At 32.8% G+C, this 24,372-nt stretch overlaps 3 protein-coding genes across 4 annotated transcripts; 1 reads left to right on the top strand and 2 right to left on the bottom strand.

Moving 5' to 3' along the window:
• The first annotated feature begins 919 nt into the window (after positions 1 to 919).
• On the top strand, positions 920 to 5,491 carry LOC100789785 (probable LRR receptor-like serine/threonine-protein kinase At1g14390). Its single transcript, XM_014779347.3, has 7 exons — positions 920 to 3,199; positions 3,338 to 3,471; positions 3,587 to 3,830; positions 3,924 to 4,117; positions 4,207 to 4,247; positions 4,329 to 4,440; positions 5,081 to 5,491. The coding sequence occupies exons 1-7, from the start codon at positions 1,942 to 1,944 to the stop codon at positions 5,312 to 5,314; spliced, it is 2,217 nt and encodes a 738-aa protein (XP_014634833.1). The 5' UTR covers positions 920 to 1,941; the 3' UTR covers positions 5,315 to 5,491.
• A 1,086-nt stretch (positions 5,492 to 6,577) lies between these two features.
• On the bottom strand, positions 6,578 to 15,929 carry LOC100306222 (ubiquitin-conjugating enzyme E2). Its single transcript, NM_001248692.3, has 6 exons — positions 15,802 to 15,929; positions 15,031 to 15,164; positions 14,876 to 14,901; positions 14,213 to 14,302; positions 13,230 to 13,318; positions 6,578 to 7,091 (listed from the first exon to the last, which is right to left on the bottom strand). The coding sequence occupies exons 2-6, from the start codon at positions 15,153 to 15,155 to the stop codon at positions 6,963 to 6,965; spliced, it is 459 nt and encodes a 152-aa protein (NP_001235621.2). The 5' UTR covers positions 15,156 to 15,164; positions 15,802 to 15,929; the 3' UTR covers positions 6,578 to 6,962.
• Positions 15,930 to 20,468: 4,539 nt separating this feature from the next.
• LOC100789252 (single-stranded DNA-binding protein WHY1, chloroplastic) lies at positions 20,469 to 23,827 on the bottom strand. Of its 2 annotated transcripts, XM_014779345.3 has the most exons (7): positions 23,467 to 23,827; positions 22,890 to 22,990; positions 22,692 to 22,784; positions 22,022 to 22,116; positions 21,623 to 21,696; positions 21,231 to 21,319; positions 20,469 to 20,730 (listed from the first exon to the last, which is right to left on the bottom strand). In XM_014779345.3, the coding sequence occupies exons 1-7, from the start codon at positions 23,705 to 23,707 to the stop codon at positions 20,614 to 20,616; spliced, it is 810 nt and encodes a 269-aa protein (XP_014634831.1). In that variant the 5' UTR covers positions 23,708 to 23,827; the 3' UTR covers positions 20,469 to 20,613. The 2 variants fall into 2 exon arrangements, with proteins under 2 accessions (XP_014634831.1, XP_014634832.1); XM_014779346.3 differs by lacking the exon at positions 21,231 to 21,319 and having other exon boundaries at positions 23,467 to 23,794.
• Positions 23,828 to 24,372: the final 545 nt, after the last annotated feature.

Genomic DNA, 24,372 nt, shown 5'->3' with positions numbered 1-24,372 from the left:
GACAAAACGACAATCCAAATGCTCCATAATACTTTTTCAGAAAGCCCTGGATCAGTACCAGCAATGTACACAAGGGAAAACCAATGCTAAAACGTTTGTTCAGATCTTGTCCTTTATTCCATTTTAATCTTCATGACAGGTTGTCCAACACTACTTCATAATGCAAGGATAATAAACAAAAGACAAAATATTAATCGGTGTTTTTAGGATATTAGAATTAAAAGGAAAAATAATTTTAATGAAATGTGCCAAAGTTATATTATTTTTTTTTTACACTCACATATAATCTTTATAATAAATACTCTCTATTCCTAATTCCTTATTTTATGTCCTAAAGATATTAATTAACAAGATTAAATAAAGAATTAGGTGAAAATAATTCACAGTAGATTAAAATATGTTCAGTGTCAGGCATTTTTACCAAGAATGTGTGTGCCAACCTCGGTCTTTAGTCTTCACTTTGCCCTCACTTTAGAGGGAACACCTCACCGACACAGAGTACCACCTACCATCATAAAGCTCCAAAATCCAAGCTAACCTCACCCCAACAATTGGGCAGTTATGGCATTAGTATTGACAATGAAAGCTGAATTATTGAGGATATAAAGAGCTTAATTATGATGCATTATTAACAAAAAAGTTTACATTAGTATCAATTACAATGATATAATTTTTTTAAAGTACAGAATGTAAATATTCTTTAAACGATACAATTTAATTCAGATAATATTATTATAAAATGATAAAATTATTTTTATAAGTATTTAACAAAGTTGTATTTTTAGAGTTTAAACTCAAAATTACTATTTAAACTGAAATAATTTCAAATCAGTTAATCTGCAGGCTTAATAGTATTTTTAAAGTAATTATTATAGATATTTTAAAATAAATATTATAAATCTCGACAAGTTTATCATACAAAATGACGCACTAATTAAAAAATCTTTTACAAAATAAACTCTTATTAAGTTATATTACAAAAAGTTAACAATTTTCCTATACCATTCATAATTGGATAATACCAAAACATTTTTAGTTAACTTTGGATAAAAGAGCCTACCCTTCACTGCAATCACGTGCCATGGCGTGTGGGTTACATTTACATGAACAATTCTTCAGGAAATGTAGTGTTAACAACTTAACATACATTTAGGTCCATAATAAAAATAAAATGGTCACTCACTCACCACCAAAGTTCCTGCACTTTGCAACTTTGATTTCAGCATTGTGTTGACTTTGGATTAAACTTGGATATTTCTCGGGCAATGTAGTAGCTGCTAGCTAGCTAGCATTACAAACCAAGTGGCTATTTAATACGATGCCTTCAATACAATACCCTCTGATCAGAATTCCCGTTTTAATAATGTCTTTGCACTCTTCCATGTGACATCTCTAACTAAAGTTGCTTTTACTACTAAACTCGAAGTACTTTCTTAGTGGCTTCACTGAGAATTTTGAATTCTCAGTCTTTTTCTTTTCAGATCACATCTCAGATCCATTTTTATTTTACAAACTTTTGGGTCCTCTCCCCCATTGTCCTACCACACCTGCTCCACATTACTGAAATTCTTTATTCTCATCATAATTCCCATCAAAAAATCTTTTCTTGCAATCATTATGCCATGACAAATAGCTTTTTTGTTTAAAAGCTTTTCTTTGCAAATTATTAGATTCTGTACAACTGGAAATAATTTTTTTTAAAAAAGAAAAAGCAAAGCCAAGAAAGACCATGGAATATGGATTATTCTGTTTTGTATAGCTCTAGTCAGTGAAACTCATACCATACCATTGCCAATACCATCTTTTGAGCAATTTAACTGTTGTTTGTCATTTCATTTGTTTCAACTCTGAACTCTGCAGTAGAGTATGTTGTGTTGTGTGACTAACCAAACCAAACCAAAAATCCCTATCTTAGTACAAGTATTTTAGCTTCATCACAACATGAAGAACTTGTGGCTTTGTTTCAGTTACTTGTTTCCTGCAGCAATCATTCTTGTTCTGCTTACTCCTTCCTCAGTTGCACAGCTATCACCAAGTGAGGGTAGAATTCTATTCCAAGTTCAGAAGCTTCTTGAGTACCCTCAAGCCCTTCAAGGGTGGAATAGATGGACCAACTTGTGCTTCCTCCCTTCCTCACCTTCCCTCAAGATAGTTTGCTCCAATGGTCATGTCACGGAACTTACAATCATTGGAAACAAGACCTCTCCATCTTTACACAATCCCAAAGAAAGTGCTTGGACTTCCCTTCAAACACTGTCTGGAAGATTCTCCATTGATTCTTTCTTCACTGTTATGACAAAGCTTTCAAATTTGAAGATGTTGTCCTTGGTGTCTTTGGGTTTGTGGGGTCCTTTACCAGCCAAGATCAACAGGTTTTGGTCCTTGGAAGTGCTGAACATTAGCTCAAATTTCATTTATGGGGGAATTCCACAATCTATATCCTCTATGAGGAATCTAAAGAGTCTTGTTTTGGTTGATAATCTCTTCAATGGAAGTATTCCTGACCTCCAAAGCCTAAGTTCTCTTGAAGAACTCAACTTGGAAGGTAATAATTTGGGTCCTGGATTCCCTTCATTGGGAAAGAATCTTGTTACTATTGTCTTGAGAAATAATTCACTGAGATCTCATATCCCTCCACAGCTTGTGCACTTTGACAAACTGCAGGTATTTGATGTGTCTTCCAACGATTTTTTTGGAAACATCCCATCATTTATAATCTCTTTGCCTTCCCTTCAGTACCTAAACTTGGCCTCAAACCATCTAAGTGGTAACCTATCAGTGAATATGGCATGTAGTTCTTCACTAACATTTGTGGATATCTCACACAACCTTCTGGTTGGAAAATTGCCATCCTGCTTTGGTTCAATGTCTTCAAAGGCCAAAGTGCTATATTCTGGGAACTGTTTGTCAACCAAAAATAGGTTGAATGATCAACAACATCCATTTTCTTTTTGCAAGAGAGAGGGGGCTTTGGCTGTTAAGCCTCCAGCTAAAAACCTGAAGAAGGAATCAAATTTGGGTACAAAACTAGGGCTAATGCTTGGAATAATTGTAGGAATTGTAGTAATTGGAGGACTTCTGGTTCTACTCGTTGTGTGCATCATTAGGAAGTCCAAAGCAGAAAGATCACCTCATAAAATGGACAAATCTGTTGCTAATAAATATTCTACCAGTGTATCTCCTAGACCAATTGGTACAAGTAAGGCCACTATTATGCTCTTTTCTAATTATTCTTAATTGATGTTATATGATAAATCATACATATCTTAGATCTTATTTTAAATTCATGTTCCTTCATTTAAGTGATGCATTAATCTGGTTTCTTCTGTGGGAGTAGGACATATTCCTCAGGCAATGAAGCAAGCTGCAGTTGGACTGCCACCATACCGTATCTTCACATCAGAGGAAATTGAAGATGCAACTAACAACTTTGACCCATCAAATTTAATAGAAGAGGGATCACAGGGACAGGTAAAAGATTTTTTTTTTTATGATGTTTATGGATTATTCATAACTAGTGCTTTGTAATGAGATGGAACCCACAAGTCCAAGTCTTAATGGCATTTACTATCATATATTTATACAGCTATATAAAGGTTGGCTCAGAGATGGTTCAGTGGTCCTTGTTAATTGTGTAAAAATAAAGCAGAAAGGTTTGCCCCACAGCATCATGCAGCAAGTAGAGGTATTACACAATTTGAGGCACAGGCATATGGTGAGTGTTCTAGGACACTGTGTCATTACTGAACAGGAGCATCCACAAACAACAAGCACAGTCTTCATTGTGTTTGAGTACATCTCAAATGTGTCATTGAGGGATCAACTTTCAGGTAAACAATCATATAAAATGAAATGCTATAGCAAAGAACATGAATGCCCCAAAAGATGTAACATGACATGAGTGATGAGTCTTCATTCAACAGATGGGAGGAAGAGGGAAATGCTGAAATGGCCACAAAGAATGGCAATGAGCATAGGCATTGCAAGAGGAGTTCAATTCTTACACACAGGAGTTGCTCCTGGAATATATGGCAACAACTTAAAGATTGAGAACATTCTGTTGGATGATAGTCTCAATGCAAAAGTCAGTAGATACAACATTCCATTACCATCCAAGGTTTGGACAGACTACATAATTTGATCATTCTCTCATTAGTATTTGCACAATTGCATCCATAACTCTAACTTGCATTCATCAATTTTCAGAGTGCACATAATGAACAAAATGCCACCAATCACATTAGCAGGTATTTCTCTTACTACCTTTTTCTTCTCAAATATTCCATTGTTGTATCCAAAGTATAATTTATTGTGAAACCTATATGCAGCACAAACAATACAGAAAAGGAAGATATCTATCAGTTGGGTGTTATTCTACTTGAAGTTATTACTGGAAAACAAATTACATCCTCGAGTGAAATAGAGGAGCTGAAGGAAGAGGTATCTGTTAAAACTTTTTGTTCTTAGTCAGATACTTACTCCCTTTGTCTCATTTTATTCGTCCTTTTTGAAATATTTTTTTATCTCAAATTATTTGTCGCATTAGAATGTCAAGAATGTATTAATTACTTCTTTTTCAACAATACCTTCAAGAAATAAATAAGCCGGTAGGTGTATAGCTGTACCTATATGAAGTAGTTAATAAAAGCATTTTAGTCAGATATAGTGCATGTTTGGATTGAAGTTAGAAATATTGTGCATGTGTTCCAATACAAATTCAACGGGTAAAAGTAAAATGAAAGCAAAAGCAAGGATCATGATCCTTTGCCTAAATTACTTTTGCCTCAAAAGTACTTTTTCACCTTAAAACCAAACATACACAAAGTTATTGTCATAAAAATTGATGGTATAATCAATTGTGTTCTTTAAGATATGTACATTATCTTCGAGACAAAATAAAATGAGACCAAGGGAGCAATAAAATGCTCACTACTTACAGAGTTTGCTCATCTTACATAAAAATTGTTCAAATCCTCACTGAAAAATCAAAAGTGCTTACTCTGAGTGCCAAAAAGATTATGGTAACCAAACCAGGTAGTATATTTTTTCTTATCTTTAATTCTCTCTATATCATGCTCAGCTGGAGAATGGTTCACCAGAAGCAACATCAGTAATCAGAAGTGCCATTGACCCTACACTGAGGGGAACTTATGCATATGAATCAATGAAGACTGCAGTTCAGATCACCATAAACTGTCTCTCCAAGGTTTCTAGCCAGCGCCCTTCAATAGAGGATGTTCTTTGGAATTTGCAGTATGCAATGCAAGTTCAAGAGTCCTGGACCAGCAGTGGAAACCTCAGCACAAAATTGTAAACCACACTTGTCAATAAAAAAAATGCTTGCTTATATTTCCATATGTTCATTATCATAATGAATAAAATGTTGATGTACATATGTAATTTCTTTCATAAGGCCCCAAAACACAATTTGGTTCGCATTTTTCCATATCATTATTGTTATTAAGGTTTTATAATATTTGAATTAGGTTCCTATCAAAGTATCAATTCCTTGCTCCTTTTGACTTCGATGGTTGCAACAAATCATATTGTACCAATAAGCCATACAAATTTAAAGGGTTAGTTGGAACCAAAAAAATTTTAAAGGGTTAGTCAGAGACTAATTTAGTTCGTAGTCCGTAATTACCGTCGGTTCAAGAAAATTTTACACATAATAAAAATCGAATACGAATTCTCTCATTAAATAAATCATTCCCAATTAACACAATGAAACTGTACACCACTATGTCAATTCTTTGAGTTTGACATTAACATCATTAATGACAAGTTAGCATTAACATCATTAATAGAACTCTAATCGAAGTGAGATTCTTGCGTATACATGTTGTATTATACCCAAAGGCTCTCTAATTCATTTCACCTTAGAATTAATCTTTTCTCTTAGTCTTTAATCGTAAATTCTCATAGGCAGAATTATAAGATTCTTTTTTGGTAAATACCATAGTTATCCTTTTAACCGTTTAACACAATTATATACTAATTCAATTTTAAGACCACTAATTAAGCTGGAATATCTGTGTCCATCAATCCATATGAAAAAATTGAGATTGATAAAATAAAACTTTAAAACATTAATAAGAAAAACTTTAGTGCTACTATATAATTAATTTAGAACCTCGACTAGTGTCTAACTAAACTGTAAGTTAATCTGACTAAAATTAATCAAATGAAACTTATTTGGTAAAAGAACATATTTTACTAATTTATAACATTTATAACCTTCTTTCCCATTTTTATCTACATTATCTTATAATAATAGTTCATTCTGTATACCATTTTACACTCATTAGTTAACTAGTCAATTTTCAGCTAGCAACTAACGTTTTAAATTTCCACTAACTCATTTGCTAGTCTTGTTAAACACTATTTGATTAAAAAAGAATTTTGATAATATTGATCCGTTTAAATAATGGTCATTTGTCCCATGTGTTTTGTTCATATTATAAATTTTCTAGGCCAAATTAAATATTTTTGTCTGTTAATGATTTATCATTAACTAATTTCTAATAAAATTAAATACATTTAACTAATAATGAAAGAGTTCATCCTTGTAAAATAATGGTCCTCAAATAATACTCCACTCATAAAAGAAAAACAAGTTGGCATCCTACTTTTAGTAGCATGTTAGCATGTACACATGCTATGCTCTCGAGTCCCTTTCTACCTTTCCAAGGGTAATAAGGACCATTTTGTTTATATTGCTAAAAAAATCGCCGGTTTGATACGCCATCCTATGTTATAATGATAAAGTTGTAACCAAAGACAAATGAACCACACAACATGGAGAAAATAAGGTGGAACATTAACACGTAAAGTGTGAGCAAACACATTGTCAGGGATGACAAGAAAATCATAATGGTCCTTTTTGAAGTCTGGTGGTTATTCAACCATATCCTTTTGACAACCTTTTGATTGCCACACAAGCCCTATCTTATCTATAATGATTAATCAGCAGTCCAACTTTGCTCAACAATCTCGCGTACTTTTCTGTTGTATTCGCGCTTGTTTTCGCTGAACATCCGAGCAGCTTCAGAATTTGCTGGTGAATTTGGGTTTGGATCACACAACAATGACTGCAACAAGAAAGCAGCCAATTTAGTGATAAATAACAAGAATCCAGAGCAATGTACAAATCAACTAACACTATTCTATTGAGGAAGAGTAAAACAACACACTCTAATTGGTTGAAATTCATGTGTTGCTAATTTGGGAGCGAGACTCACATATTCAGTGAGATCTACATGAATTCCACCTAACACAAGAAAATGCTAAAAGGTGTATACCTAACATATTGAGATACACATTACACAAATTCTTAGATGTGTTTGGATTTTGTACTTTTTGGAGTGATGTAAATTAACATTAAAGGTAACGGGGTTGAATGAGGGTTGGCTCAATTTGTAGGATCATACAGTATCAAAAAACAGACCACTTTACATGAATCTACACATGACACCTACTGGGGGTATGTGATACTAACTGAAAGGTAGTGTTTCTTTTATGAGTTTTATCATAATTTCAGAATTCAATGCAGGTAAAAGAACACACAAATCTATTATAATGAATTGGGTTAACTCATCCTTAGTAGGTAACACAAGAGACAAGGATTGCCAAGCTTATAAAGTTCTTTGGGGATATTCCAAGTCAATGTGAGATCTTAATACCACCCGCTCCCACTAAGGACTGAACATCTAGAGCTTGATATTTGTAAGACTAGACATTTGTAGGTGACCCAACATGAAGATTGGAGGATAAGCTCTAATACCATATTAGAAATGGATTAGGCCTAACTTAATACAAAAAGTTAGCTTAAGAGGGGATGATTGTCCAAGTCTTGTAAGGAGTACTTCGGTGATATTGCTAGCAAATACAGAATCTTAACAACATACATAAACTAGAGTAATTCAAGTAATATGCAAGACAAATTATCTGCATGGCTGATTTTTCCTCTTTTTTACTTGGCTGAGTGAACTATTTCCAACATTGATATCAATTGTATAACAATAGTCTATACACTAAATTTTCAAGGATATTCACCATGAGATCCCTTTTAATAATTTCCTCCAATGTCCTTCTTAGTCTCCTATCCCTTTTACATGGTTAGAAACCATGCCATCTACTCTCCTCACTGATGTCTCTAGTGGCCTTCTTTGCAAATGTCTAAACCACCTTCACCAATTTTTAGTCATCTTTTTCACAATCGATGTCACATCAATATATCCTTGTATGTAATCATTTCGTATCATGTTTCTTCTTGTGTAGACACATCCATCCTAACATTGTCATTTTTGCTACTTCCACTTATTTATGATTTTGTCCATTTAAATTCCAACGTTCACTATCACAAAGTATAGTTGATTGTATAACAAGTACAATAAAACTCTCCGTTGCACTTGGTAGGTACTTTACTATCACTAATATCCCTTCAACACCTTTCTTCATTTTAGCCACTCAACTTGTATCCTATCCTGTGTGTAATATCTTTATTAATTTTTCCATCAATTTATATACTATTGATCTTAGATGGGCTAAAATATGTTTTTCGTCCTCGTAAATATAAATATATTCGGACTCCATCCCTATAAAAGTTTTAGTAATTTTTTTGTCTTCACAAAATTGAAATCTGTTATTTTTTGTCAAGACATAGGTTCGAGTAATCCAAACCTATGTGACTAGTGATTGCACACATAAGCAAACACATGTTAAGTTGATTGACTGTAATGGGGGTACACAGTAAAAACGTAATAGATTCTTCCTCTGCCCCTTTTGCATCCCTTCATGGACCTAGGCAGTCACCCTCTCGGTCACCTTGTTTCCTTACTGTTGCCACCACTGCAACCTCTTCCTTCCCTCTACCCATTCCCTCTTCTCTCCCACTCAAACTCAAAGTCTCCCAATCCCAAGGTTCCTCCCTCTCCTCCACCCAAATAAAAAATACCAAAGATTGAATGAGAGGGAGCAAATCTAAGTGGGTGAGAGAGAGCGAGAGCGAGTGGATCTAAGGATTTCCATGTGGTTGTGCGCGAGAGAGGAAGAGTGGATCTGACAAGGAAAGGATTTGAGTGGATCTAAGAGACATTGCAGCTGTGGTTAAACACAGAAACTCCGACCTCCGCAAGCTCTGAGCGAACACCCTCCACAAACTCCATCGTGCCCCCTCCCTATATGCAGCACGGAAACTCCGACCTCTGAGCAGATCTAATCTGCCACCCTCCACAAGCTCCGATGCACCCCCTACCTCTCCATCTCTGACCTCCAATCTCTCCTTGCTGACACACCTATCTACAAGACGATATATTGGTTTCTCACGAGTTCAGCGATAAAGGTGTCATTCTTCAAAGAACTCAAACAGTAACCTCCTATTATATTGTTTTTTTTCATTTGTTGGATTTATTAAGCTTAATGTGCAATTGAACAAAGGGACTTTGCTTTTTTGTTCGAAATTTACCATTGTTAGGGCTTGATTTGAAATTTTGTGATGTATGTTAAGTGGTTATTTAAGTTTTTGGAGCATCAGTCAATGTGTAATTTGAATTTAGGTTTGTATGGTTAAATGTGGGTAGTGGAAATTCTGGATTGAAGATGCTTGATTTAGAACAATTGAAGCAGTTGTGGTGTCTATAGGTCATGGATGGCCCGGTGTTGATTCTCGCAATTTTTTTTTATTTTTTTTGGGCGATTTGTAACGGTTTTGAACCGCTAGAAATTACTTTTTAAAAATTTTAAAGTAAAAAGAATGCCACGTATGTTCAGATTTACCCGAACCAATGTCCGAGCCCAAAAGTAACAAATTTCAATTTTGCAAGGACGAAAAAATTACTAAAAATTTTGGAGGGACGGATTCCGAATATTGTCATATTGACGAGGACGAAAAATATATTTTAACCTCCCAGATACTTAAATTTAGAAACTTGATGTACATCTCTCATTTTTACCTCCAAATCATTTTCCTTGTTTCTTGTTAAAACAGCAATGTATTGCTCCTACTCAAGCAAAAATTCTTTGATTTCAAAGTTCATCTCTAAGGCTCAACATACCAATTTAGATCCCCACCTATGAAATCTTTTCTTTTTGTGGAAAGCCTTGAACCAATCTTTTAAAAACTTTTCTTACAAAAGTACTTTCTGATCCTACTTGTGGCGCATAAACATTAATGATATTTATAGTTGCCTGTGCAACCATTAATTTTAAACATTGGATTTTGTTTGCAAACCTTTTTACACCCACCAAATTCTTTTTTCAATTCTTTCCCACGATAACACCCACTTAGTTCTTTCATCTAACTTAGTGTAACATTCCATTTTTCGTAAAATAAATAGAGTTTTAGAAAAATAAAGAGATTTTTGTAATTAAATAAATAAGGAGAAATAATTTTATTAATTAAAATAATGATTTTTAGGTAAATAAAATAAATATATGTTATTAGAAAATAAAAAGGATGTTTTATTTATTATAGAAAGTAAAATAAAATTCCTTTTTATAAAATAATATAATAAAGAAAAATAAAGTAAATAATAGGTTGAGAATACCTTATCTATAAATAAAGACATATTAGGTCAATTTTTACATTAACGATACATTTATACGTTTTCTCTTCTCTCAAATTCGTTTTTCCTTTCCCTCCTCTCAAAATCCTCTTTTTTTTCATATACACTCAAACTTGTTCCAGTAAAACAATGATCTCGAACTCGTTAACCGTTGGATCATCTTAAAATTTGAATATCAGGTTCGAAACTCATTTTCGCACATCCCCACCGTTGAAATTTGCGAAATAATGTTTGTGGTGAGAGAAATGTCCCTCACACCCAACTCTCTTTTTCTCGCATACACCCAAACCTGTTTTAGTAAAACTAAGATCCTGGACTCATTAGTCGTTGGATCGTCGTGAAATTTGAATACCAGGACCGAAACTCATTATCGCACATCTCCATCGTTGGGATTTGCGAAATAATGTTTGTGGTGAGAGAAATGTCTCTCACACAGAGACATTGAAATGGAGGCTTCAATCCCTTCTCCTTCCCTCTAACGCTTGAAAATTCTAGCAGAACAACCAGATGAAAAACTTGAAGAATCTTATGAAACCGCTAGAGACGCCGCTATCACTACCAGACTACACACATGAACCCACTTAAAGGTAAGAGATGAGTTTATAGCAATTGAGGTTAGAATGAACATGTGTAGGGATCTTTAGATGATCAAATTGAAATTTATTTTGGAATATTTACTGTATTGTGATTCTTCTTTTATGATTATAATTATGAGATTGTTGTATTTGACGGACCAATTGATGTCCTGATGCGAATTGGTTGATAAAATTGGATGCTCTTGGTGTTTTCATGTTTTTTACCTATGATTTTGATTCCTTTGATTTTGATATGATTATGTGAAATTGTTTAAGAGGTTTTAATTATATGAACATAACATATTAATATTATTATTGCGTGACATGTATATAATGCATGAAAGCATGATAACGTATTGTCTTGGGATTATGGAAGTGTGATGAATTATGTGTAAGTGACAAGTTGAGTATGTGTTAAATTGTGAGATCACATGTGTATTGAGATGTTGTGTGCATTGAGTTGTGAGCTATAAATCGTATAATCACACAACTGTAAGATCCTTTAAGAGCGACGAGTTAATGCGTGACAAGTATTATGATAGGATTCACTGTGGGAATCCAACGAGTTTAATTACTTTGAGATACGATGAGTTAAAATTATTTTGAAAACAATTGAGGAGCCGTGTGTTTTGTACAGTTCATAGATAGACTCAATGCTAAAATATTTTTTGGATTGGACCTGAATCAAGAGGGAGAGGCCCTAATGGACTCTTCGGAATGTAGACCTTAGAGGTAAATACACTCAGTTTGAATGTTCCTTGAAACCTTTGCTGATCCCATATGGTTGGAGCGTTCTCGCAAAACAAAGTGACCCTGACTGGTCTCCTTATGATTTTACCTAGTGAAAGTGACCTGACTTACTAGTGTGTAGTTTGTCTTGTCATGTACTCTTGAGCGTCCGACGAGATTTTTCACTGATTATCACATTGCATATAGGATTGAGTCTTAGTATATTTGTTACATAACGTTTGTGTATTAATCGATATTGATTGGTTGAGTGATATTGTGTTTTGATCCTTGAATAAGTGGTGGAATGACATGAGTTGTGTTAAAATAAGTTGTATTTCATTTATATGATATTTATATCTATGTTGTCTCGTTTCTCTCTATTAGTTAGGAATGTGGTAGCTCACTTCCTGTGTGTTGTTTGTATTTGCATTATGTGATGATCTCGAACTTTATGTTCGTGGAAGCAGATGATTAGGTGGATGACTATAAAGAATCTCATGCTAAAGGACGCTAGAACACAATGCTCTAATAGGATATGACATTGGAACATGGGGTTCTATATTAAATGCATGAAGTTTTGGACATGTAATTTTTATCATTTTGTTTTACATACTGAGTTTTTAGTTCATTCTTTGGAGTTTTGGATGATCTTGTTTTGAGTCAGAGATGTTTTTAATAAATTTTATTTGATAACATTGAAGTGAATGTGACTTTTTTACCTACGTGAATTTGTTTAAGTGATTTGAATAAAATTAATTTAATTAAATTTTGAATTTTTATATGTTTTTCTTAAGTACATGTATGTCGGAGTAGAGAGTGTCACACCTAACCTCTAGCCCCTTAGCTTTAAAAAAAAAAAAAAATTGTGTCTTCAGGACACATGGTGCCCACTACCTCCAAATACTTACATGTCAAAGTAATAATATTCAAAGTTCAAACACCAAACCTAATGTCAAAGTACTAATATTTCAAACACTAAACCTAATCACAGGCAATTGTAGGCTAGCTTCTTTACCCACATGCGTCTAGAAAAATGTGAAGATCCTTGCTCATTTAACACTACATATGGGAGCCAATGTAATGGCTCTAGCTCATTTAAAATTGTACCTTAGTCACACAACACATTACTTCCAAATAATGACCTAGCATTGGCACACAAAATCTGCCACGAATGATCCATGTTTGGGGTTTCAATAAATTTTGCATTGGATATTGAGGGCATAAAACAACCCTTCTCCTCTACCTTAAACACTGATTCCAAATTGTATTTTAATAAACTGTGGACAGAATACAATAAAATCATTTTTAGCATAAGTATGGTCTTAATGCAATTCTGAAATATTAAGTGAATCACAATTACCTGGATTGAGGTAAGAATTGCAGCTACATCATATATAGGGCTCCACTGATTTTGTAAAATGTCCAAGCATATACTGCCATCCGCATAAACTATAATTGCCAAGTAAAGAGGGGCTTAGAACTAGATTCAAAGTTACTAGCGTGCAAAGATACAAAATTGTTTTGTACTCCAATTTAAATTAACACAGGAAATGCTTTTGAAACAAATGAAGATATTCACCACTTGATCACATTCCTGTAATTGTTGAAACTTTCATAAATTTATTGTGTAAGATCAACACATTAAATTGTTAACTACGTACAATTCAATAGTCATATTGCTTAAAACAATTTTCTACATGAAGTTATTACATGGTACAAGATCCTTACAGAGGTGTTTTAAACTATCCTTTGAAATTAATGTTTATCTAAGAATTTTCAATTTTCCTGTTTTAATCAAATCACTACCCAAATCTAGCTTCAGTGGGAAACATATAGATATATGAGAAAACAGCACTCATCCACTACGCATGAATTTTAACTTTCCTTTACTTACAAAAGTTTAGCATGCATTTAAATATCCAAAATATAAATGTTTTCTTTTCAACCAAATATAATAAATCTAGAACAACATTATAGGATGCGATGACCAAAAAGACTAACTATATTAAGGGCAAAAAATGTATGCAAACTGTCTACACTCTACAGAACCAAAGTACCAAACCTGAACTGAAGTATAAAATAAAGTATGTTTTATATTAGATTTATTATTCTTAAAGAAAGCTTCCAGAAGAAAAAATCCCTACAGAAGCTGTTTCAACAATAACTTCCAAAAGCTAAATGAATGTTGTAGATGTAAAATACAACTTTCCAATTCTGTTTGAAGCTTTTAATTTAAAAGTAATGATAACCCTCAGGTATTGATTGTACAAAAAAAATGATTGTACAAATATTTCACATGATTGTTAGCTCCAAAGTGGAATAGCAGGGTAGTTTTGTACTCACTGTTAGGATGAAACATTCGAGAAACAAAGCGCACAGTAGGTGGTTTATTAGGATAATCCTCTGTAAACTGAAGTGTCAACTTAAACGTACCTGAAAGAAAAGGATACCAGTCATATAAAAATCCATGAATTAGAAAATTCTGTAACTAGGCTCAATTAAACTAGCATGGCACGGGTCAATTTAAACCTTTATCTTTCAGTACCTAAAATACATCAAATACTAAACCTTGTGTGAAACACCTACAAGTTGAAATCATGTTTTTATGAATTAAATAAAAGAATAACACCATATTAGACACTTCCAATAGACACCATGAATTGTTCTACTTTCTAAAACAAATTAGAACACAAGAAAGACAAACTTTTAAATCAATAAGAAAAAACTTAATGATATTACAGCACCAGAAATATAAATGTACATAATAGACAAATGGATGTGCAGTTGGCCACTTCAACTTTATCAAATATTTTTTATCAAAAATCTTTTCATCCTCTACATATCAATGTTGATCATAATTCATAAAATGCTTAATGGGACAGATGCTATTGCTAGCTCCACATTGTTAAAGAACACTAGAAACTCAAACAATTATAACATGTGGAACCATTGAATAAGAAACAAAGTCTCAGTTATATATAAGGTAGAAGATAGATATAATTGTACCTCCATCCCAAGGGGTGTCATCTGGGCTGGAAAAAAGCACCAAGAAAAGGCACAATTAGATTGTTACTATACATTAAACCATCCACAACCACAAAGTAAAGAGAAACACACACTTAAGAAAACAAAAAATACAGGATTTGTAAACTCCTACACACCCAAAGATAACAGCATTCCAAAGCATAATATTATTGTCTTGGGGAGCCCCACTGATGCCAGCAGGAGGATCTTGTTGCAATCTTTTAAAATCCCTCATCAGTCTCTTCCTAGCCGGAGTCGACATCTTCACCTCCTTTATCCCAATCAAGTACAATTCAAACAATAGTAATCAGCTCATGTGCACGGATAAAAAAAATTGAGATAGAAAGGGAGAGTGAGTGAGTAAACAAGAAAACCTTTGATAAAATATCAGAGAATACATCAAAAGGTTCAAAGAACGCAAACACAAGACAATAGAGCTAAATTTACATTCTGAGAGCTTAACAATTATCACGCCACTAATACTTTATGAACAAACTTCAGAATTTTCCATTACCAATCAAAACTGAACAACCTAATAAGCACCAGTGAGTAAAAAAAAGATTCATTTCACTCAGAAACTGAAACAACAAAGTGTGCATACGCTAATTCAAGCCTTTTAAAAGCCCAAAACAAGAAAAAAGAAGAATCGAGAGTTTCCAAACACCCATTAAAACTTTCTTCACACAATCACAAAGCTGGGATTCATAGCAGATACCCCAGATCGATTACTCCAATTCCACCACAAAGTAGGAAGCTACCCACAAAACAAGGGGTTCTTAGAAACAAATTCCAAAGCACTTATTCATCTGGGTAAGAATTAATTTCAGAAAAAGCCATGCACGGGAAATAAAAAACGGATTTTTAAGCGAAATCGGAAGACAGAAAGAGAAAGAGAGAGGGCTTCTGACCTGTGAGTGAAGAAGGCTGTGAGAAGAGAGAAAAGATTGAAGCTTGGAATAGGAGAACCCAAAAAGGAAGAGAGAATTTTATGAGGGAAATGGTACCATGGCTCAGGGATCATGAGAGAGAATGAAAGAAAGAATCTTTGGTTTCAATTATTTTGATTTTATAGAATGGTCGAGTCAGCTGTGTCTCTCCTTTTCTTGGCAACTTGCTACAAACCCCCAACAACCCATGAGACTTTATTACATATACACACTAACTGACTTAAATTATTGCATTCATTTTTTATTTATAACAATTAATTAATTAATTTTTTAAGATTAAAAAATAATTAAATAGTAATAAATTTATCCTAAATTTATATTTTTTTAAACTTATTCATGTCATTAATATTATTCTTTCTCTTCTTTTCTTTTATATGAATTCTTCTCTCTTTTTTAATTAATTATCTATCAATATACTTTTTCTAGTCTTAAATATAAGAAAATATATATATATTTTTTGTTTTCAAATATTAAAAAAATTAATATTATTAACTAAATTAAATAATTTTGTTAAAGGATATGAATTAATTAAAAAGGTTTGTGCTTAAGAACATTACATATGTATTGTCAAAAAGTAACATTATAGATGTAATAATATATCTTTAGTTCAAAAGATATGTATTATGAATGTGAAAATTACTTTTATATTGTAAATTTATTAGACATTATTTTTTATAAGCATTAGACATTACTAATTACCAGCTATATGACTTTTAAGATAGAAGTTAGTTGTTAAAGTAAATAAATTTATTATATATGATTATTTATTTATGATTGAATAATAGTATAAAATTATTTTATATCGTTTATGTATAGTTTAATTTTTCTTATATTTAATTGTTTTTTATTAAAAGTTCTTATTATTCTCTTTTAAATATTTAACTAAATCAAATGATGTCATATGATTTATGAAATTGAACTCATCTATTGAGATAAAGTTTTATTGTTATAATTATTTTTTAAACATGAGGGTTTGGTCCCCCCATGTTTTTTTTGTTTCTCCATTTATCATTAATAAATTTAAGGTCTTTGGGTGGGTGATGGGTTTCTCTTAGAGTGTTTGCATAATTGAGATGTTTTAAATAATTTGGATGCTTGCTTTCCTTTCTTAAAAAAAATGAAGTATAATTCAATTTTATTTTTTAGGAAAGAAAGGGGATAGATTAAAAGGAAAATGTTGTTGAGCACGAATGAAAATTCATACTAAACACACCAATGATTGTATTTTTTTTCAATTTTAATTATAAATGAATCCTTTTCAAAAATCTTTAATATGAAAAACTTTGAAACTAAGACCCACTTCAAAAATCCTTGGGAGTTGTTATTGGCATACCATTTTTGCTAATGGCACTACCCATGTGTGTGTGTCTTTTTGACATATTTTGAAATTGTTCCTTCGACAGAAACACAATGAAAATATATTTTTGTTGCTTATGCCTAAATGGGGTGAAAAAACAAAATCCAACACAAACATAATTTCGCTGTACAAGTGTGCTACAAAAATTATGTTTCCACTGTTGAGTGGGGTTGTAAGAAAAAAATAACAAAAATACTATTATGTTGTACCCCACGTGTGCAACAAAAATATGATTTCGTAACTCCGTTGTGCACTATACAACAATTAAATCACATTTCTGTTGTTTGCTCACCATCTCCGACATCAAACTCTCATCATCCCAAATTCGTTGACAATGACAACACAAATTCAACATCACCCCCCAAACCCAGATAATAGGAGTAAAGGGCCATTGTCGCCAATGAGGGAGGGAGAAGTGAAGGGGTCGAGAAGGAGGGGTTGGATCATTGTCGATGATGCTCTTGGCACTAGCGATGCTTGTTCGATCTTGACGTGATGGTGCGTTGCGACTTGGACCACAACTTGGATTTGGTTGGGGTGGGTGGTCGCAACGTAGCAAGAAGGAGAGGGGGAGAGGGTGGGGTGGCATGAGGGATAAATTTGAGAGGAAGGAAAGGCTAGTAACACTACCAATTGAGTGGGCAAAAGAGGAATTTTACATGTATTGGTTGTGACAATGACAACCGTCAAATCTCCTCCTCGATTGTTAATATGGAAATATTGAAGGTGCCACGATCCAAATGGAAGATAAACATGTGTTTTTCAATGTTTGGTGAAGCGTTTTTGTTCAACTCATAAGTAATAGCAAGAGTTCTCAATTGCTTATTGGTGTTAACATGCAACACGTTCAAACTCTTAAGCAACATGTGAGCCTTGTAGTATTTGCTAATTTGCTATGCAAGATGTCCACAAGTAGAATTTAGAAACTTAGAATTTTCCGAGAGCAATTATATTATTTGATTTGTTTATTTGAATTTTTGGGAATAATTTTCAAGATCAACAGAATTTTACTATTGCATTGTCTAGGGTCCACAAAATACACGTGATATCATACGTAGCACTCTGAGACACGTGTTAACCCTCAATGTCTGTCCTAGGACAAGAGCATGAGCGTTCGACCCTTAGCAGCCAAGCTCCCTAACTGACATGTTATCTCTAATATCTTAATATTTGAATATATTTGAATCTCCTTATCTCTTGACAAATATTTAATTATCTACAAACTACACATTATTTATAAGGTACAATTATCTACTAGTTTTTATCTTTAAGTTGTGTATTATTTTTAACATTATCTATAAGCTACCAGTTATTATCTATAAGTCGATAATTATCTGCAAGGATCATAACAGCCCTTACAAACAAAGACCTGCATTTCCACTCCACTCCTATAAATATCAGGTTTCATCGAACCCTTAACCCATCCTACACACACTAGCACACGAGCTAACACGCCTATGCATACACTCTTATACTTTCTCTTTCTTATTCTCCTAACTTATATACTTACTTGAGCGTCGAAATTTTTTATTTTGTAGGTCTCCCCTCTTGCCCTCTTAACAAAGGTTACTTATAAAGCTGACGTGTGAAGTTCGGGAGTACACTTTAGCCACACCCACCCTAATGTGTGCCTGCTTTGAATTTTGGTAAGTACGATTATAAAATATTTATCTTTTTTAGTTTCATTTATTTTTCTTTTAACATTTTTTAATTTATTATTTTATAAAACAATTACATATCATCTATTTTGAGTGATTTGTGCATTTTGTATTTTAAGTTTTTGTACCATTTAATAACACTTTTTTTAAAATAAAAAAAAGGTAATATAATTTATTTAAATTTTATACTTTAATTTATGATAAACATGGTTATGTAATTGCATTGTCATCCAATCACGAATCACATGTATGATAAGATTTTAACTCCTACAATAACTACTTTATAAGTGATATCAATAATAATTCATAATTAAACAATAATATAAAACTATTTTATATTGTAATTACATATGATTATTAAAGTCTACAAGGGACCAAATCAAATATCATTACAAATTTGACGAATAACAAGAATTAATTTGTATATATTTTTGCTTAGGAACTAAACAAAATGAAGATGTCAAGTGTGGGACCAAATTTTTAATTTAACAATGTGTGTAAGGTAACTAAGGGTGTTCAAAATCAACCTGCTTTAAACCTCTAAACTGATAAAAATAAAAAACTGACTACACCAAAATCCTTAAACACCGAAAGCATAAAAAATCGCATCTTTTTATGCTTGGTTTGGAAAATCAAATACGCATTTGTTTGGTCAACAGCCATATACACATTTGTTTAATAAACATTAGAAATTAGAAAGTTTAAGCATAAAAATAATTCAATAGATGGTGAAACGTGCATGATGGGATCAATCATGATTAATATAATAGTGAAATAATAATAATAATAATAATAATAATAATAATAATAATAATATTAAATCTATAAATTTATTATAAACTAATTAATATTGTTTAGTTAATGATTTAGTGGTTCAACCAATGATTTATTAACCTAATATGTCATTCAAGTTAATGACTAGTCTGATTCTATTAACACTATGTCCAACCCTGAAAAGCCGAAAAGCTAGATAGTACAAAAGTTTTGGCATGAATCACACTACATAAGGAGGACTAATTGTGCAATTGAAACTCATTTTTCTCAACAAAAATCATACAACTGTGACACTTAGAGCATTCAATTAACATAAGTAAAATAGAAGACTAAAATCACACCATGCAATTCCTAAGAGCTTCAATTAGCATACTTGAAAGACTAAAATCACACAATTATTATACTTAAGTGACCGAAAATACAATTAAGCCAAAAATGAAAAAAGTTTTTTTTAACTACAATTAAATTGAACATAAGTTAAAAAATCATCTTTTAAAAAAGTTAACATAAGAAACTTTTACAAATTAACTTATAAATAAACTAATTTTATCTTTAACTTATTCTATTTTTTTTTTTAAATGCCTATAGAAAATTTATCCAAATTTTTATTTGGTACTAAATATATTTGCTCTTGCCAGCCCAATTGTTAATAACGAGACAATCGAATGAGTAGGGGAATACTTACCACAAATATCATTTTACATTAAAAAAAATACACCAAATTTCTCTCGTGGTAGTTTAAATTATATACTTTTTTCAGTTCTTTAATTATTTGAACTTTTTCATCCGTAATATCATCCATTCTTGAGCAAGCACTAACACTAGTAGCAAGAAAAAAATGAGAGGAATAACTCAATTAGACATTACCATCTCAAAAGTCACAATTTCTAAAACAATTCTAGCTAACAAAATGCAGTGATTTAACAAATTTGGAAGTTGAGAACTTCACAGGGTGATTGGTGAAATACAAGCAAAAAGTGATCTCTATCTGTTCCATTCATAGTCTCCTCCATATCTTGGGTTGGCATTATTCACTCCATTATCTTCTGGCTTTATGGAGTTTGCAAAGGTGTGCCAACCCAGAAGGTATGGCATGATAAACTACAAAAAGAAAAAGAAAAAAGTATCAAAAGTACATCCAATATGAACAAGATATTAATCAGATTGTATGCAACCATGCATAAAGGAAAGTTACATTTACCAAAGCATGAAATGTACTGTTCAACTAGAAAAACTCTTGTTGAAATGGTACATTAACATTAAACATAAACAAGCCATTTTTCCAATGACCTGTGGAGCTATTCCAAGTTCTAAATTCTCTTTCAAACAGACATGCAGAAAATTTATAAACCTTTTAAAGACTTCATGGCATCTTACAGTGTGAAGATATGTTCCTAGTCTGGCTAGGCAACAGAATTTTGATGAATAATGTTAAGCTATTACTACAAAGTTTACAGTAGTCAGATTTTAATGTTAATACTCTATAATGATGATCAGTCATTTCTGCTACAACATCTTTTCATAGAACTATAAGAGAAACATGAAAATGCAGATGCTGGCAATTTATATTAGAAGGGAGAGAGAGAGAGAGGAAGTTATACATTGAAAGTTGAGGTCAAAACTGCCAACTCTGCTTTTGTAACAGGGATATAGATGCTTTCATCCACATTCACAAGGTTGTTTTGAACACCTTGGGAAATTCCATAACAGAGTTAGAACTGGAGCATATATAAAGACGTTTAACTTCCTTCATTTATATTGCATGTATTGGCATAAAAAGGGTCACATAAGTTATTTTTTTAAATGATGACATTAAGACTGATCAATTTTGAAATAGTGCATCACTGTGGGAGCTTGTTTCAGTTCCCCACAATATGTGATGGACCCAATCAACCCAACATTTCATAGTGCCCCAGCAACATCAATATGGGAAGGAAATAAAATAAAAATGATATGATAATAATAAAATATGTTCATGAAGAAAGAGTATTACTTAGGTTAAAGAAGTGTCCAGAACCATCTGGAAGAGGCTCCACCTTCAAAATTTTTCTGACTTTACCTTCATCACTGCATTTCAAGACAATTATAGAAATGCTTTAAAGGTGTACAAGCACAACAGCCACGACTTATGACATCAAAACCTGAGCCCCACTCCCCAGCATCTACCCACATAGCAAAAGGAAAATGCAAAATATATTCAACTTATGACATCATAGATCAATTACTTATATTCAAAGAGACTAAGACCCAAACAGAAAAAAATGCAATTCTTATTGCAAGATAATCAAGGCATCAAGCAATATTCACTGATCAAATCATAATATGTCAAATTGTCAATCCCATTACAAATTTACATTTTACAACAACTATAAGGGTGCGTCATAGAAACTACCTTTTGCCCTTAAAAGGATCATGAAAAAGTTCATAAGAGTCCCTTGCACCAAGGCTAATCACACTTCCCATTTCACTCACTGATAAGGAAAACACCTGCATTCAAGTAAATTGTACTATAAAAATTCGCACTCCTAAACCATAAGAGAAGACCAACAGACTGAATCCAACAGAATCATACAAAAACATCCAAATTTATCAAAACACGGAAGTAAGTCAGATTTTGTCTAAAAATATTCATATACTCAAAGAGCAATGCTTTCAACAGTTCATATTCAATCTAAACTTCCATATATAATACTTCAATTCAAGAACAAATGGCATGTATGGTTATGTTGTACCCTGTCTTAATTGTGCTATATTATTAGCTGACTGATGCAATACTCTCAGCACACAACTTCATGGAAAAACTAATAAGAGCACACAACAACTTCAAGGCTGTGCAAAAGCAACCCCTCCTTTTCAAACTGAGTTTCAAGGCAAAACTGAAGCAAAACTTGGTTTACTATTGGTCCTAACTGAAAACCAAACAAGAGAATTTTTCAGTTTTACTTTTCCAACGGACGTTGGATACCTCCCAACTGAAAACCAAGCACAACCTTCTCGGTTTTGACAAATAACACCAGCATAGATATTACCCTTAAATCACCAGAAGAATCATTACAACGCACCTGCTTCCTATTCCAATCATATTGGCGCGTACCAACCGCCGGTGCAAACTGAAGCAGCACATAACCTTCCTTGGATATTTTGTATGCTCCTGACTACAAAACACACCAAAACCTTCACAGTTAAATGCTCAATTCACAAGTCCATAAAGATCATGGCACATCCAACCACAACCACCACCAAAACCAAAACAAACATACATCGAGCGGCATGAATTCCGGGGGCCTAGGAGTCAATGTAAGCGCAGCCTTCCCTTTGTAAATGGAGTAACCAACATAAACCCTAGGCGGCAAAGCTCCAACTGAACACACATTAAACCAGAAAACCAAATAAGTACATCACAGTATCACACAACAAAAACACATAACACAAAACTAACCCACCATCCATTAGTGACTGTCCAGTGTCCACAAAAGAAATAGCACAAAAATATGTTCTTTTTATCTTCCAACTATTAAAAATATTTTTGTTTTTAAAATTGGAAAACCAAGACTCCATTAGGAACCAGAAAACCAAATAAGTACTACATTACACAAGAAAACATCACAACACAAACCCTTTGCAAATTTTCTAACTAACCCACCATTCTATAAAAGACATAGCACAAAAATATGTTATTTTCATCTTCCAACTACTAAAAATGAAAATTTTAAATTGGAAAACCAAGCCTCCATTAGGTTTCTCAGAACCCCAAATGTTTTTTTTTTCCAAGGTGTCATTCAGAAACCAAAAAAGCAAAAGGGGTTGAGGAAAAAAGAGAGAAAAAAGGGGGTGTACCTGAAGCAGAGGGTCTCGTTGGTCGTGGTGTGGAGGCTATGGTGTTCTGGTCGAAGAGGTCAGTGTGGCGGCATCTTAGGGAGAAATGTTTATGATTGTTGAAAGGAAGGGACTTTGTGGAAAAAGGGTGGTTTGGGAATAGCTTAAGAGAAGAAGAAGAGTATAGTGATGATGGTGATGATGAAGATGATAAGAGGGATGATGGTGGAGGAGAGTGAAGCTGTAACTGCAAATTCGACATCTTTCTTCACCTCACTCTATCTTTTTCTGCTTCTGCTGCTGCTTTCCCTGTGCCTTTCCCGGTCTTTGTTAGAGTGCGTTTAGTTTAGTTTATTTTTATTTTAGGAAAAATTTATATTTAGAATTAGTTTAATTTGGTTTTTATAACTATAAAAACCTTCTATTTTACCTTCTCTATATATTTAAAAACATTTCCTTTTAATCCTGCAGACGGTGAAAATTTGTTATTAGATAACAAATAAATTTTCTATAATAATTCTAATCAACAAACAAATATTTACAAAACAATGTGAATTATTTTTTATTTCAACAAGCAACTAATTGCATTTACAACTTGAGGAATGACAATGTGTGCACTTATCCAAATAGTAATCATTATTTCAATTATTTTGAAAAACAAACAATATACCCAAATGCAAAGTAAATTTAGTAAAAGTTACGTTTCAAAAATAATTTTGGATTAAGAAGTGAAAAGTTAAGTGGTGATTGAAAAAAGATTTAAAGGTTTAAGAAATGTATGTTGGCTCCTAAAAAAATGTATGTTGTAAAGAAAATTAAAATATGCATTAAAAGTTGGGTGAATATATACACTTATTACACTCTGTCCTTTGAATTAATAGTTATTGAATGTAATATGCATGATATTCATATTTTTGGTATATGATA

Source organism: Glycine max, chromosome 8, assembly GCF_000004515.6.
Source record: "Glycine max cultivar Williams 82 chromosome 8, Glycine_max_v4.0, whole genome shotgun sequence".
In the NCBI taxonomy this organism is placed as follows: Eukaryota; Viridiplantae; Streptophyta; class Magnoliopsida; order Fabales; family Fabaceae; genus Glycine; species Glycine max.
This window is presented reverse-complemented; position numbering and strand designations above follow the sequence as displayed.